The 16312-nt window shown below is 35.7% G+C and overlaps 1 protein-coding gene across 4 annotated transcripts in view; it reads right to left on the reverse strand.

The window, feature by feature from the left end:
* Positions 1–1234: 1234 nt before the first annotated feature.
* CTNNA3 (catenin alpha 3) overlaps positions 1235–16312 on the reverse strand; it is a 1664912-nt gene continuing 1649834 nt past the window's right edge. For all 4 annotated transcript variants that reach the window (XM_072823257.1, XM_072823258.1, XM_072823262.1 and 1 more), the window contains one exon: positions 1235–9648. In XM_072823257.1, coding sequence (XP_072679358.1) covers positions 9361–9648 — 288 coding nt within the window. In that variant the 3' untranslated portion in view covers positions 1235–9360. The remainder of the gene's footprint in view (positions 9649–16312) is intronic.

The following is a 16312-nucleotide window of genomic DNA, read 5'->3' on the forward strand; positions in this document are numbered from 1 at the left end:
TGGGAGGAGATAAGGCATTGTATCTACCTCTATGTGGAGTTGAGAGTAGCAGTTCAAGCCTCAAGACTCTAATGGGATCGATCCATAAGGACAAAGGGCAAGGGCAATTTGGTATAAATCTGGGTGTAAGCCAGTCCACCCAGATCCCTTCCCTCGCTATTTCCCTTGGGTTTGACATTCCCTTTTGCCTCCATTAGAACTCCTTTCCTTGGACCTATTCCTCAAGGAACCTCTCCTCCTCTCCCAAAACAAGGGATTCAGAAAGGATAGGAAGCCAGAGTTTCTTGACAATGAAAGACAACAGGAGCTTTTCCCTCATAAGCCACAGGATATTGAATGTGTGATGACTGGAAGTTAAATCTCTGAGTTACCGCTCCTGGATGAAATGTATAATGGTGTTGCCCAGGAAATGACAGGACATCAGCTCAGCTTCCAGGCAGGTACAGACTCTTCTTGCCAAGAGTGCTTTTAGTCCCACTGCCCCCCACTTTCCGAGTGAGCATGGCAAACAGATCAAGGTGGAGAGAATGCTGCTGTCAGAGCAAATATCAGCTCCTGTGGCCCAGGAGGGACTGACCCAGAAAGGCAACTTCATGCTGGCATTTTCATTAACCAAGAGGCAGCCAGTGTCTGGCACAACTGAATGAGGGAAACTAAGTGATAAAGACTCTACACTTGCAGACTGCATTTGGAGAAAGTAAAGAAACAGACTGAGACTTAGCAATAAGTGTTCAGAAGTACTAGGGCCATGAAGGGAGGAAGTGATGTCTCAGAGCAGGTAACAATAGTGTGTAAGTCCTGGAAGAGTATCCAGAGACTATCTCTGTAGGATTCAAACTAAACATGGATTATCACCTGTGTCATATTCTATGTTGGCTATGGAGTATGCATTCAAGCAGCCTCAGAAAAAAAATATTGGCTGTTTCTATAAAATTCTAAGCTAGAGAACAATTCTTCTATTACATATACATGACTAAGGTCAAAAGTCAAAGGTCCATGTTGAGCAAAACAAATGCTCATTTAAACCAAAAACTTAATTATATCAGATATGGTGCATATTACTTGTGTATATGAAATAGTTTGTAAAAGTAACACGTCCCCCCTCCTGACTCAAACTGTAACATGTGTAACGAAGGAAGAGGGGAATAGGGTGATACCTAGAAGCACATGATTAGATGACTCAGCAATTCATTTACCATTTTTTTGCCCCAGCTAAGACACATACCAACAAAGATGAATGCCAAATGCATAATGAATTTTTATTGCTTTAACAAACATGACTTAATTATCAGTTGAGCAAATTACTAATAAACTATACAGTGACATGAGTTGAAATTAAAATACCATTTCAAATAATTCTACATAACTTCAAAACAAACCCAAGGTTATGTGTGTGAAATTATTCAATTGAGAGCAAAAGAAAGAAAAATTTCATTGATTCAGTAAAGCACAAAAAGCATGCAGAATCTCAAACAAGGAGTATTTGGGCTTCTATGTCGATGTCATGAGGACATTAAAGAGCTTTATCTATTCTTGGATAAATAATTCATTTTTATTGATTGGTGAAACTGACTTTAAGGATAAATATGGATCTGAAAGATCCACAAGTGCTTTTGCCGAAGTTTCTTTATATCCAAACCATAATACTGCTTCAAATTGGCCATTACTATAGTGAGTGGTTCACTCAACCTCACTGCCTTCTGAACAGCAGGGTAAGATGTATAAGCTGGATGGTTTGAAACATCTCAAATGCCACTAAACTTAAGCTTTCAAGATATTGCTACAATAAGCATGATTATTATTATTGCTTACTTTTATTTCACTTCAGACTATCTTCATCTAACTCTGCCCTTCATCTTTAATTATAACGTGCACGCTACCTTCAGAAATGTCACCAAATTTAAATTGTCAAAGCTGTTGCTTGTGAAAGTATAAGGTAAAGTAAGAGATTTTTCTTTCCCAAGTCACCATCCAACTAAAATATAATCAAAATGAAGGCAGGGGCACCTGGAAGTCTTTCATGAAGTTTTAATTCATATTTAATTACCAGCTTCCTGAAGAAAATTTTAAGTCTCAACTGTTAGGTATTAAATTGGCCATAGATTGGGTGGCTCAGTGGTTGAGCATCTGCTTTTGGCTCAGGGCATGGTCCAGTCCTGGGATCGAGTCCCACATTTGGCTGCCCTTTAGGAGCTTGCTTCTCCCTCTGCCTCTGTCTCTCTCTGTGTCTCTCATGAATAAATAAATAAAATCTTTAAAAAAATAAATTGGGCATAGCATTTGTCTAGCTCTGTTTTCAGGGAATTGTTAGTAACAGATATGGAAGAAAAACCATTATGCTGTCATTTAGGTCCAATGTAATTATCTTCGGAGGGATTGTACTATACAAGGAAAAATTTCAAAACTAGTAAGAAGCACAGCTTAACCTTGCAAGACAGTTGATGAAATTCTCATATTTATATCCCCATGGACACAATGAATATCAACACAGAAAAACACAGAGTTATAATGGCAAAAGATTTGACAAGCAATGGAACACTATATCAGTATTTTTAAAATCAATTTTATGTTTAAATCCTCAGGAAGAAGGAAAGTTCTGTTTAAGAGAGCATGGACTAACATCTCAGACTTGCTCCCTTTGCTTTATTAACAAACACCCCAGTCCAAACTTGATGTTAGAAGCCTAGGTTAAGAAAATCTGCCTGTCTAAGCTAGACTCTTGGTGACTACCACAGAGAGATTCAGATAATTCACAAAGATGACAAACTGACCAAAGGGACTGCTGAGGGTTGGTTTGGCACTGTGTAAAACATGGCTGTCTGAATTGCAAGAAAAGTTACCTATGGTCTTAGAACTATTGATGTAATTTTTGAAAGGGGACTTCAAAATGTTTCAAGAGATTCTACATAACCTTCAAGATAAAAAAAAAAGAATTAAACATAAACATTCTTCTTGAAAATGCAAAGGAAAGAAAACTTTAGAAGTAGAAAATATCCCATGTGAAAGGAAAACATGGAGACTGCTCTGCTACTACCCTTTGAGTGGCTTTTGTAAATGTTCTCCATTGAAGAGAAAGTTAGAGATGATCGTTAGAAATCTGAGCATTTTTTTCAAATAGAAATTCCTTCCTGAGAGCTTCTTTTTCTTACAGATGGGTATAGGAACCATCATGAGAGTCAGGTATCCAATAGCAAAGACCCCAAATAAACACATTCTCAGTTTGAAAAAAAGACCTGTGGCTCCACTTTAAGAAAGATCAGAAAGTCATTTAAGTCCCAATAGTAACATGGACAAGAAGAGTCAAGCCTTCAGTTGGCTATAGGAAGCAGGACCACATAGAGTTAAAGAACTACATTTACCTGCAGGCCAGGCACATACACACAATATACATTTATGACTTCCATAAAACAGGAAACATACATTTGCTACAGTTTGGTCATTTTAGAATACAAAGAACCCCTATCTTATTTCAATAGTCCTTGGCCAATGATCCCCCTTGGATCCATAACTTTAAACACACAAGCACACATTAGCAATGAAATAGGAAAGAAATGGTACCAACATATGTTTTTCAACAATCAATGCTGAAGATGGATTGAAACAGGCATTTGCATAGAAGTCTCCTCTATCATAGTAAAAGTAATTTGCCAAGGGTTTTCATCCTATTTCAGATCACATATAATTGAAATATTCATTCATCATACTTCTGATACTCTAATTCAGATTATTAGAGGTGAGAATATTCACCTAATTACTTATGTGACCGCCTTTTATCTACTTTAAATGATGTAGTTACAGATAGATAACATATTTTTTAAACTTTCCATCTATTTGCTCTTACATAAGAAGTAGGCGGCATTTGAAATGTGTATTTCATTATTTCATTTTAAACTGAAAAAACCCAATCTCTTTTTTCAAGAAGTCTGGTTGGTATAATGACCAAAGTTCAGATTCTAGATTGCAACAAAAGAAATTCTAAAGCAAATAAATATTCAAACAAGATTCTTATCCTGCTTAAACATCAGTGTCCTTATATGTGAGATGGAGTTAACAATGTTTATCCTATAGGATTAGTAAGAGAATAAACAAGGTAATAGTATTTAACACAGAGTTGGCTCATGGGGTAAAGACCACTGTTTGTTTTGTTACCTGGTGTATTCTAAGAACCTAGAACAGTGTCTGGAAGGTCATAGTTGCTCAACAAATATTTATTAAAATCATTGATGTGTGATTATCCTGAGGAGCTCTGATATTGGGAAGAATATCACCCATCAGCAGCCTAGAATTTCCCTTTCTTATCTTGCAAACAATATCACTAAATCATCCCCAAAATTATATAGTTCATCCTCCTGCCACTTACATGACTTTACCCAAACCACCAAAGACAAGTACCATTTTCTATCCTTAAAATATTCCTCAGGAGGAGACTGCCCAATCTTCATAGAACCAAAAACCTTTCCTCCTTTTGGCTATAAGTTATCTGCTTCTGCAACTACTTTTCTTATTCATTCTCCTGCCTCTGTCACTTTCTTCCTTACATCCCTTTAGAACTGCTCTGTATATACTGCTTTTTCTCTCCAACTTGTCAAACTCATTTTGAAAGGCAGTCCTTGTGATTCGTTCCCAAAAAACCAATGGGGACTTTTGGATGCCACAAGCCAGCCTGCAGCCATGAAACATCTCATCCTGGGATCTACATAAATGCCAACTCTAGAAACAACCATTGCCATAGACAGGGTCCTGGTAAGGCTGGGTTCCATTTCAAAATGGTTCTCTCAAATGGTATTAATTTTCTTCTTTTGAAGTGTTTAGGAATAGATCCTATCTATGCTGGTAGGGGGGGAAACTCACATGTAAAATGATGACTGTCGTAAACTACTGTTTATTTGATTTAAAAGAAAAATTTCTTGTTCATGTGAATTAGTTTAAAATGGCAAATAAACTGTTTAAAATTTTAATCCTCTTCTTTTCTTTCTTGTAGATATCTAGGATAGTGTTACAATCTTGATTAAAACATCTGTAGTTACATATACCTGGTTTTAATAAAGTCCACATTTTCTTTCCTAGTAGACCCAATAGGCTAAAGTGAAAACTTTACTTTATATGTAGATGCTTCTGTCATTAAGCCTGGCTTTTTTATTTGGTAGTAGCATGCAAAATATTAATACTAAAGATATCGTAACAACATGGAAAGAGTTATGACAAAAATGGTATAGAGTTTTCATCTAAGTGTTATTTCCTGATATGTGATATACAAATGAAAATGATATAGAAATATAAATTTCTCAGTTTGCAGAAATTTTCCTAGTTTACTTAAAAAGAATTTTTGAAATTATATGCAAGTTATAATCTTTTAACTAGGTGACCCTAAACCTTCTGATCAAGTCAAACAAATATTTCTGACTATCCAAACAGAAAAATGACTATTTGATTCCTAAATATGCAATAGACAGGCTGTCTTGGCAAAAGACTGGCTGACAAAACAAAGTACAGATTTCATTCAGCTTGATATTCTGATGTCTACTTTGCTGACCTAGAGAATTACCTATGATGATCCTGCAACAGGATAGCAATTCTGCAATGAATTCACTGGAGAATGGTAAATATCACCAGGAAAAGTCTCAGATCTCATCCCACTCATCTTGCCACTATACTGAAATCTGTATCCATGGGAACCTCAATCCCTGTCAGGAAGTGTGCACTTGATACCAAAAAAGTAAGAATATTTTCTGGAATAGAATAAAACACCCCCCCAAAAAAAAAATAAAGCAAGAACTAATGCTGCTGGGAATTCAAATTTATAATTTTAATGCTATAGAATATATTAATCAATTTCTATGTGGGATAGATACTTACAGAGATGAGAGATGAGAGAAAGGTATTTTTGGTGCATGGACCAAGAGGAAAGGACATGAACTGGGCATAATTGGGATGAGCAACCCTGACTGCATCAATCTGGGAGAGAACTGTCAGCAGTTAATATGAGGGTCCTTAGCCCAGGGATGGATGATGAAAAGACCACCTTGAGGTGTAGAAAGGTATAGAAAGCCACTGAAAGTATTTTCTCTGGTGTGAGACATTAGGCTTTTCAGCCACTCATTATAAAATACGAGGAACACAAATTATTAAGTTTGAGGCTCAAATTGGGCTTTTATCTACATATTCATAATTTTATCTTGCTGTATTATGACTTGAAAACTGACCTCCTTTGAAGCTGGTGAGCCAGAATGCCATATTGAAAAAGTGAGCCTTTCTGCGTGACTGTGGAGTCCTTAACCCTTACACAGAAGGCATGTGATGGAGAACATATGTTATACAGATATTGATAAATTAAGAGTTTTGCAAAAAACAGAGAGAATAAATAAGAATATTATATTTTCTAATATTCATTATTTTCATTCATGTCTTAAGAGAAACAGAAACAGGATCATTAAAAAATTATCTTAGAAGTTTGGGGTTTGAAATCTTTTCCTGACTCATTCATTGAATTGTACCTAGAATCGCCATTGGAAAGAAATATTTTAATCCAATTATTTCCAGTTGTGATAAAAAATATCAGTGAAATAATAATCTACTAAAGATAATTTTAATTAAAAAAAACTGGAAGTTTTTTCTCAAACAAGAAGAATGAGAAATATAAGTATCTCCCTTTTATTTAAGTTATCAGTCTGATTCCAGTCTGCTGTTTGACTAAGTAGAGTGGAGCTATCCTTGTAGATCATATAAATCCTCTCCTCTCTCTCTCAAGGTTTTTTTTTTTTTTTTTCTACAAAAGTTAGCATACATTTATTTCACTTAAAAAAAAGTGAGTTTTGATTAGCAGGTGAAAGCAAATGTATCATCAGAAGAAACACCAATCTGTGATATGGTTTCAAAAGGTTCATGGATGGGCCACCAACCTGTCACTCTCATTAATGAATGTCCACCATTCCCCCACAGAAGAAGCACTTAAATATAACTATATATAGTACATTCATATTTCCTATAAGGTTCATCTAACTATGCTTTCTAGCACAAACATTTAATATATTTGCTGCTAGTTTTTCTTGTGTATAAGCACTTATTAGTGGGTTTGAATCTAACTAAGCTTCAAAATGGCCCACTGTGGAAATTTTACTTAAGTAGACAGATATCATTCTCAGCTCTATATGTCTTATTGCACCTTTGATAATTACTACAGTGGACTTCGCTTCTGGGACATTCTCCAAGTCATGTTTTTAATTATTTTGTTTAATTACAGTTACTTGCTTTGAGCTAAGCTGGAAATCTACCTACTTGAAGAAGAGGCCTTGTTCATACCTCATTTTGGGTAAAGTGTCATTTTTTAAGCTATAGAGGTTATTTGGTAGTGATATGATTTCAAGGTATTTGTTCTTTTGGCATGAATCCTGCATTCTAAACTCCAACTTGTGGAAAGCTGACGTAGAATCAAACAGACATTAGTTTCCTAAATGATACTTAGGATTCTTGACTTGTGGCTTTAGGAACTAAGATATACAACTAGTAGTTTTGTGATTTTTAAAAAAAAATTGTTTTCTCAACTACATTATAAATTCACACTTCTATCTGAGAAAAGTAGATTATAGATGTCAGTCTTGTAATATCTACTCTTGGAAGAAAATGATAGTAGCATTTCAATGAAAGGAACTCCCTTTTTTGCTTTTTATTATCTAAATAGTTCTGGAAAATAGAAAAATCTGGATTCTCTAATTCCTTTCTACGCTACTTTTTCTTTTAGAGAGGAGACTCTGTCCTAGATAATTATTGTAGGCCAGTGTAGAGTGCAAGGCAGGGAGGACCTATGGCTTCACCTCCTAGGTAGTTTATATGCTGAGCCAAGGCAGCTCAGCATTTGGAAGAATACAATAATTCATAACAATAGAAAGTTAGCACTTTCCACATAATTGATAATGATCTATTAAACAAATCTTTTCCCCACACTGTTTAGCTCAAGGTACCATACATATCATACTCTCAACTTTATGCATTCTTATGTTTCACACATTTTTTTACCCAAACTGCTCTTCCTGGAATCAACTGATGTTGCGTGTTTGGATTTTACTTCATCAAACAAGATGACATAGTTGTTGAAACAACTCATTAATGGCAATGTTGTACAGAGTCAAGTTACAGTAATAGCATAATTTTGATTAAGTAGAATAGGGAATGCATGTTTGCAAACTTGTGAATGGTAACTCTGTGTGTGAGAAAAAATGAAACAACTCCTCCAAAGAAGGAGATGTGGGGCAGGGACAAAGACAGAGACAGAGAGAGCAGGGGAGAGGCAATGCACTAGACACTAAGACTATTATGAAGTCCTTCAGCAACTTAACTAAAGATGAGTGTGGTGACTGGAGTTATAAAATTACCTCAACGACTTTTATTTTAAATAATGTTGTTAAAATCACTCCAGTTTCATTGCCATTAACTCTAGTTCCTAGTTCACTGATACATTTCATGCAGTTGTATTTTACTCAACAGCAAAATGTTTTTCAAACTAGCCTTTTCCATTTAATTACAATTGCAAGCTAATACATATCTATTTTTAGAGTCATGCAGAACTCCTATTTTTGTAATCATAACTCACCCAGGCATATAGTTAGGTATCCCATTTCCCCCAATGACTCATAACTTCTCTTCCATATGTATTCTGGTGAACCATTTAAATCTAACAATGTACAGAACTGCTGAACACTATGGAAGCCTAAAGGTGCATTTGTGGCATCAAAACTCACTGTATTATTTATAATGTTACAAAAATGCTTCATTAATAATCAAGGCTGAATTTGACCACTGAGCTTGGTTAGTTTGTGGTGTTAGCCTAATCAATTGACAATAGATACAAATATCTAGAGATTGAAAAAAAATTCAAACGCTAGATATCAAGAGAATCACATACGTCTGTTAGGTTAGGTAGGACTAAAAAGTATAGAGAGATTAAGGGGGAAATATTTTATGAAGTCTTTTGCTTTCATTGAAAACTAAGTCAAGAGCTCATGTCAGTATTTTAATCCAAAATGGTAAGGTGAGTATACTTAAGCTATTACAGATGAACAGGACTCACTTGAGTCTCCAGTGTTCATTTGGTAATAAATGTAAGATATCATCTGTGACAGGAAAGACTGGATGACCCCTAAAAGGTTCACTCATTCAGCAAGCATGTACTGAGTACTTATTAGGTACTGGTCATACACAGATGACAACGACATGATCCCAAATATATGTTGCCTCCAATGTTTTACATTATTTGTGGGTTAAATTCTAAAAAGTTAGTGAACTTACAAATGAATTAAGTGCAAAATTAAAACACTGTGTTTAGTCCGGACTTTGTAATATAGGCACTAGAGGAGAAGAGTGGTTTCAGTAGACATGTCTTCCTCTAAATTCACTCATAACTTGCACTGGGTGGATTTTTTTCTTTGCTGAGCCTCGTCTGACAGCTGCACAAGTTTCCTCTGGCTTCTCTCTTTTAATCAAGGGTTTTTTTGCAGGAGCCTTCATTCTCCACATCACAACTGGGTGCCGGGGCCCAGCAGGACTCTGAATTCGGATGATCTTGGTTGAGGCAATGTAAGACATTTTCACTGTTTGCACCACAGCATTCATTAAATTTTTGGCTGCTTGAATCAGGGAGGTGACGCTATCCAACTGTAGGAGGAAAAAAAGAGCTATTATTCATGAATGCAATCAGAAATATAAAAAGATTTAATGTTACAGAAACTGAAATGTTCCACTTCATTTTACCCCCAGAAATGAATTAATCCGCATTTTGTGTATCTATGTAAATATCTACATTCATCTATCCACTTGAATTTATCATTTATCTCTTTATCTGATGCATAAACACATTCCTATCCTATTTTCTGAGATATCTTAAAGAGATTAATTTCCACCTCTTGGTTTTCAGTGAAAGAGATTTTATAACTTCTATGTAATATTGTAAGGTCCAGGTCCAGATGGTCACTGCTTTCTTCGTAATGAATTTCCCTATTTCCAGGGGTAATTCTGAGCCCTTTCTATAACAGATGACTATCCGGGCTTCCCCGGGTGGCTCAGCGGTTTAGCGTCGCCTTTAGCCCAGGGTGTGATCCTGGAGTCCTGGGATCGAGACCCACATTGGGCTCCCTGCACGGAGCCTGCTTTTCACTCTGCCTGTGTCTGTGCCTCTTTCTGTGTGTCCCTCATGAATAAATATATAAAATCTTAAAAAAAAGATGACTATCCACAATAAAAGCTATAGTATATGTAAGTAACTTTATAAAAACAGCAACTGAAAACTCTTCCTTTCAGGGAATTTATAGTTTCACATAAATATTATACACACATATAGGTGTACACATGCATATATACCATTCACTTTCATAATTCTACCTAAAAGTGTCTCTCTCTCTTTTTTTTTTAAACACAGAACTTTTAAACTGATCATGCAGTGTATTAAAATAGATAGAGCCAAGTCTTTTCAGTCAAAGAAAGTTGGTTTTAAATTCTATGTCTGCCTCAGAACTTGGGCAAATCATTTAGCCATTTTCATCCTAGTTTCCTCAGATATTTAATAGAAAATAAACGCTTATTAAAGTTAGATAATATAAATATGTGTCAAGGAACCTAGTGTAGTGATTACCAAATAGCTGATTGTTTTTAAATACATTTCCTTTGTTTCTTATGAAAATTGACAAAATTGTCTCATTATAAAGAGATGAAAATACTAATACTAAACCAAACTTTTTCTCACATGATTTTGTTTTTAATCGTTTTGTCTTCTGACAAAATAATCTCGGGGGAAATGGAGTGATATCCATAGAATTTCGCAAAACACCTTAGAGCTAAGCCGAGCTGGTTCATTTTTATACAACTAATGCTTCTTCCATTATTTTAGTTTGGCAGATTGTCATCCCCAGCCAACTCCTACAGGAAGATGTGCCTCCACTGTCATCTCTCTGTGATGTGTGCTGTCAGGGCTGAGACTCAAACACTGGCTCTGTGCTTGCTAAAATCCATCAGCAGCTGCGTGGCCTGAGTACTCTACCTTTGCAGCTCAAGGAGTCTCATCTCACATACAGAATAAATGAGTGAAGGAAAGTAGTAAGCTGAGGTTATGTGCCTGGGGCAGTGGGCTAGCTGGCTGCTTCCTAGGAAGAAAATTTAATTAGCTCCATTATATGCCAAGCCTGAAATCCTTGAAAAGGTAACACCAAAAAATATGTAAATTGAAAGGCAGTAGTACTTGGCAACTACATATCTTTAAGTCGTTTTACTTATTGAAGCCAGAAATGTAGAATTTGTACATGTGGCAGGAATGACAAGTGCTTTGCAAACATTAAACAGTCTTTCATGAAGCACTCACATGTATTTCAGAGGACACTTAGAGCTTCTGAATTTGTACGTAACTTTAAAGAAAAAACACTAGACTTTAGGATAGGATAACACACTTCATTATTAATGCTCCTCTGTGGACGGATTATAGACTAAAATCGGTCCTTTAATAATTAGCAATTTTTATTAAAACCTCTGGGAGCCAATTAGATTCTGAAAGGAGTTTCCAATCTCATCATAGGGAGAAGAAAGTGTTTCTAAATGATGAATTAACATGAATAGTATTGAGGATCCTTGGGAGTTCTCACTCTCAAACATGAAAATATTTGGTTTACTCCAAGGGCTCTGTGCTACCATAAAGTCTTTCATGGAAGAACATTCTAGAGACCTGCTATCATTCAGGATGCCACCAGTGGCTTTGGCTCTTCTCCTTTTACATGCATGTCTCCTCCTTTTGATTTTGTAATCTTGTTATGTATAGATTGTATTTTATTTCATTTCCTTTTGATTTTTCCATGTATTATATATAAACCAATAGCCAAGAGAGTATGTTTAAGTTCAATCCATGCTTTAACATGTGGAAACTGGCTTGTCTTCTTTCTTCATTGAATCAGCAAAGTCCTGTCTGTGCCATTGTGATCTCTTATGATGGCATCTGACAAAACTGTTTATTTTAAAATTCTAAATGGCTGTAGTAAAACTTCTCTGGGTGACTCAGTAAAGCCATAGGATAAATTGCCTCCCCCAGGAGAGTGTGAAGACTAGTTTTGCAGACAAATTAGGACAATTGCTGCAAGAATACATTTAATGAGGAAAATTTCTCAAGCATTCTATAAGAATCTTTGAAGTCTAAGAGCTATGTGTGCTAAGATGCATCTCTCTGCTATTAGCCAAGTACCTGGCCACACAAGCAAGGTGCACAGACGAGCCTAACAAATAATAGGAGATTTTGCTTGAGGTCCAAACAGTGGCTCAAGCCTATTAATAGAGAGTAACTGCATGATTTCCTGTCTGCAAAAAAATGTAAGTGTTCCTTGATGAAAAATCCTTCAAGGGAAGTATTCAATAGAACCTTCTTTGTGAAAACAAAGCCAAATCTGAGTTGGGCAATGCATCACTTGGGGTCTCCGTGTTCAACTTATTGAATTCAGAATTCAATCTGAATTTCACAAATGCACCTGTGCAAACAATAATATTAATATACTTTAAAAGCCCAGTACAGTAAACCCATCAGGCTGTAAAACTCAGGTCCAAAAATTCTCATATGATAACGAATCACTTTCATTAACTGAACATTCTTCCAGGCAGATGCAACCTGAATAATTACCATAGAAGGAGATTTTTTTCCCTAATATCTGATAACATTCCTCTATGATCTAGATAAAATGTTCTTGATCAAGGTATCAACTGAGAACAAAAATGGCTTCTATAACCCAAGCCTCCTAAGGTTATATATAAATATTTGAATTCAAGCTTTCTATACCCCCTTTCCATAATAGGAGATGAGGTTTTAAATAACCCTTAAAAGAGGATTTTTACCTAAAATGAAAAGTCTCTCATTAATTGGAAGTCTGCTCTCCTACCGCAGGAAATAGGAAGATAGTGTCCCTTTGCATGCTGGTGATTTGTCCCTTTTCTTACAACTTTGGTGTGGTTTTAGAATAACTGAGCTTATTGATCTACTAATGTTACAATAAGTTTCTCAATATTGTCCATGTTCAAACATAAATAAGGAAGTTATGCCCCATCTTTTTCAAAGATCTAAATAAATATAAAGAGATTATGTTTAGTAAATTAGCTCTTATCCTAACTGTAAGATGTATTTTGTAAACAATCCAAATTATGACTATCTCAATAGAATCCTACTCATTATTATCAGTTTATAGGAATCTTAGTTGATTTTATTTTAGGTTTCTCTTGTGCTTTGTAGTATGTATTCTGTGATTTCAATGGAGAGGCCAGTACAAATTCGTCCCATTCTTTTTTTTTTTAAATATTTTATTCATTTATTCATGAGAGACACCGAGAGAGAGAGGCAGAGACACAGGCAGAGAAGCAGGCTCCATGCAGGGAGCCCGATGTGGGACTCGATCCCGGGACTCCAGATCATGCCCTGGGCCAAAAGGCAGGTGCTAAACCACTGAGCCACCTAAGGATCCCCCCGATTTGTCCCATTCTAAGAGTGTTTTCAGACAAAAGGTTTGGTCCTAGTTAGAGATATGTCTGTAATGCTTTGCTCTGGGAAAGGAGCAATTCAATGGCGTTACAGATACTTTATTTTTCCTCATTAAATGTCAACTTTTTGTGCATGTGACAGAACGGAACATCTGGATCCTTTTATAAAAACCCATGTTCAATACCTGTGATGTAAGTCCTTCACAACTACAAGTGGAACACCTGCTGGCAAACCCTTGTCAAAATCCTATGGCGATGTTGATAATCAAGAGTAATAAAAAGACAAGGTAGTTATTCCTTCTTTTAATTTTCTAAGTTTCTCATTTACATACGTCAGAACACCAGAATGTCTTGTACTATACTATTCTAACTCCCCAAATACTGGATAGAAGAACTTTATCAGATATATGTTTTATAGGAGGATGCTCAGGAAGGGAACCTCACTCCCGTTGATATGGATCTCATCCCCTTGCATCTAGGCTGTCACCTGGGGAAAGCATAGCTTCCCAAACCCTGTGCAAACTGCCATACAAGCTACCACTATCGGGACTCTTGCAGAGAAAAAATCCTGACGTTGCCTGAAGAGTTATATTTCCTTTCTTAAAACCTTCTGGGTAAACTGGTGCCAAGTGTAGACTATGAAATTCTTGTGAGTCTCAATGTTTACCTAAACTTAAAGACCCCTGGTGGATTTGCACCTGCACAGTACAATACTTGAAAGGCAAATGTGTGGAGTTGGGCTGCAATTATAATAACAGCTTATAACAATCGTTAATGTATCTATTGTGTGCTTCCTGTGTGTTGGCCCTGTTCTAAGTAGTTGACACACATTAAGTCACAGCAACACTATGTGGTAAGTACTACTATTATCTCCATTTTAGAGAGATGAGGAAACAAAGGAACTGGAAGGCTTGGTAAGCTTGCTTAAGGCCACACAGTTGTTAAATGGGAGAGCCAGAATCTGAGCCAAGGCAGTCTCTTTCAAGTACCTGGTGCTCTTACCCATTATACACCCTGCCTTTCAGTAATATGTTACTTTCGATGTGTGTTTACTTTAAGGTATGAATAGTTAAAGAATCTGCACTAACATTAATAAAATGTCTAAAATTTAAAAATTGACTACCTAATAACTGATTTGGGGAATATTATAGAACTTTTATAATGTATACTGGTACTAAGAAAAATGAAGTTATTTTACTTGCCAAGGTATTTTATCAGGATGGTGGTCTGATAATCTTTATACTCCATTATTTTCTAAGAAGACGTTTTTTATTTTGAAATTGTAAATATAAATACTCAGTCATCATTATAAACTCCAAACAGCTTAAAAACTTTGAGATTAGTACTAATTTATAACAAAACATTTTTAAATTTTAAAATGTGGATCTCAATAAGATAAAGAAAAGAACATAAATCATATTATAGATTCTGACATAGAATTGCATAATATCATTTCATTATTAAATTATTAAAATATGTCATTAGGCATCTCGGGTGGAGGTTTAGTGCTGTCTTCAGCCCAGGGTGTGATCCTGGAGACCTGGGATTAAGTCCCATGTCAGGCTCCCTGCATGGAGCCTGCTTCTCCCTCTACCTATGTCTCTGCCTCTCTCTCTGTGTGTGTCTCTCATGAATAAATAAAATCTTAAAATAAAATAAAATATAATATATCATAATGTAAATACAAACCAAATTTTCTCTGATTCTCAAATAAAATTAAATTAATTTGTTTGCCTTAGTTTGTAATAGAAACTAGGATTGGGAAAGAACTGATACAGCTCAACACCTGTAAAACAAATAATCTAGTTTAAAAATGGTCAAAATACATGAATAGACATTTCTCCAAAGAGGACAGGCAGATGGCCAACAGACACATGAAAAGATGCTCAACATCACTCATCAATAGGGAAATCAAAAGTACAATGAGGTATCACCTTACATGTGTCAGAATGGCTAAAATCAAAAACACAAGAAACCGCAGATATTGGCAAGGATGTGGAGCAAAAGGAACTCTTTTGCATTGTTGGTGGGAATGCAAATTGATGTAGCCACTGTGGAAAACAGTATGGAGTTTCCTCAAAAACTTAAAAAATAAAACTACCATATGATCCAGGAATCGCATTACCCAAAAATACAAAAACAGTAATTCAGAGGGATACATGCACCTCTATGTTTATGGCAGCATTATTTATAATGGCCAAGATATGGAAACAGCTCAAGTGTCCATCAAGAGATGAATGGATAAAGATGTGGTGTGTGTATAGTGTATATATATACACACATGCATATATACACATGCATATATATACACATACATATGCATATATAATGAAATATTATTCAGCCATAAAAAAGAATGAAATCTTGCCATTTGCAACAACATGAGTGGAGCTAGAGAGTATAATGCTGAGTGAAATAAGTCAGTCAGAGAAAGAAATATACCCTATGATTTCACTCATGTGGAATTTAAGAAATAAAACAAGCAAAGGAAAAACAGAGAGAGAGAGAGACAAACTAAGAAACAGACTCTTAACTATAGAAAATAGACATGGTTCACAGAAGGGAGGCAGGTAGAGGATGTGGGAAATAGGGGATGACAGTTAAAGAGTATACTTACCATGATTTTTAAAAATGATAATAAAAAAAAAAGAAGAAGAAAGAAAGAAACCAGGATTTGGTTCCCTAACCTATAGGTTCTATTTAATCATTACTTAGTTTTAAAGTTCTCAGTTAAATTATCTAATTAGGAATAAGTTTAGCATAAGTAATGTGAAAGGGCATTATGTATGTGTCTTGGTAGATAACAGCATAAATGTTTCTTAAA

Source organism: Canis lupus, chromosome 4 (assembly GCF_048164855.1).
Source record: "Canis lupus baileyi chromosome 4, mCanLup2.hap1, whole genome shotgun sequence".
Lineage (NCBI taxonomy): Eukaryota > Metazoa > Chordata > Mammalia > Carnivora > Canidae > Canis > Canis lupus.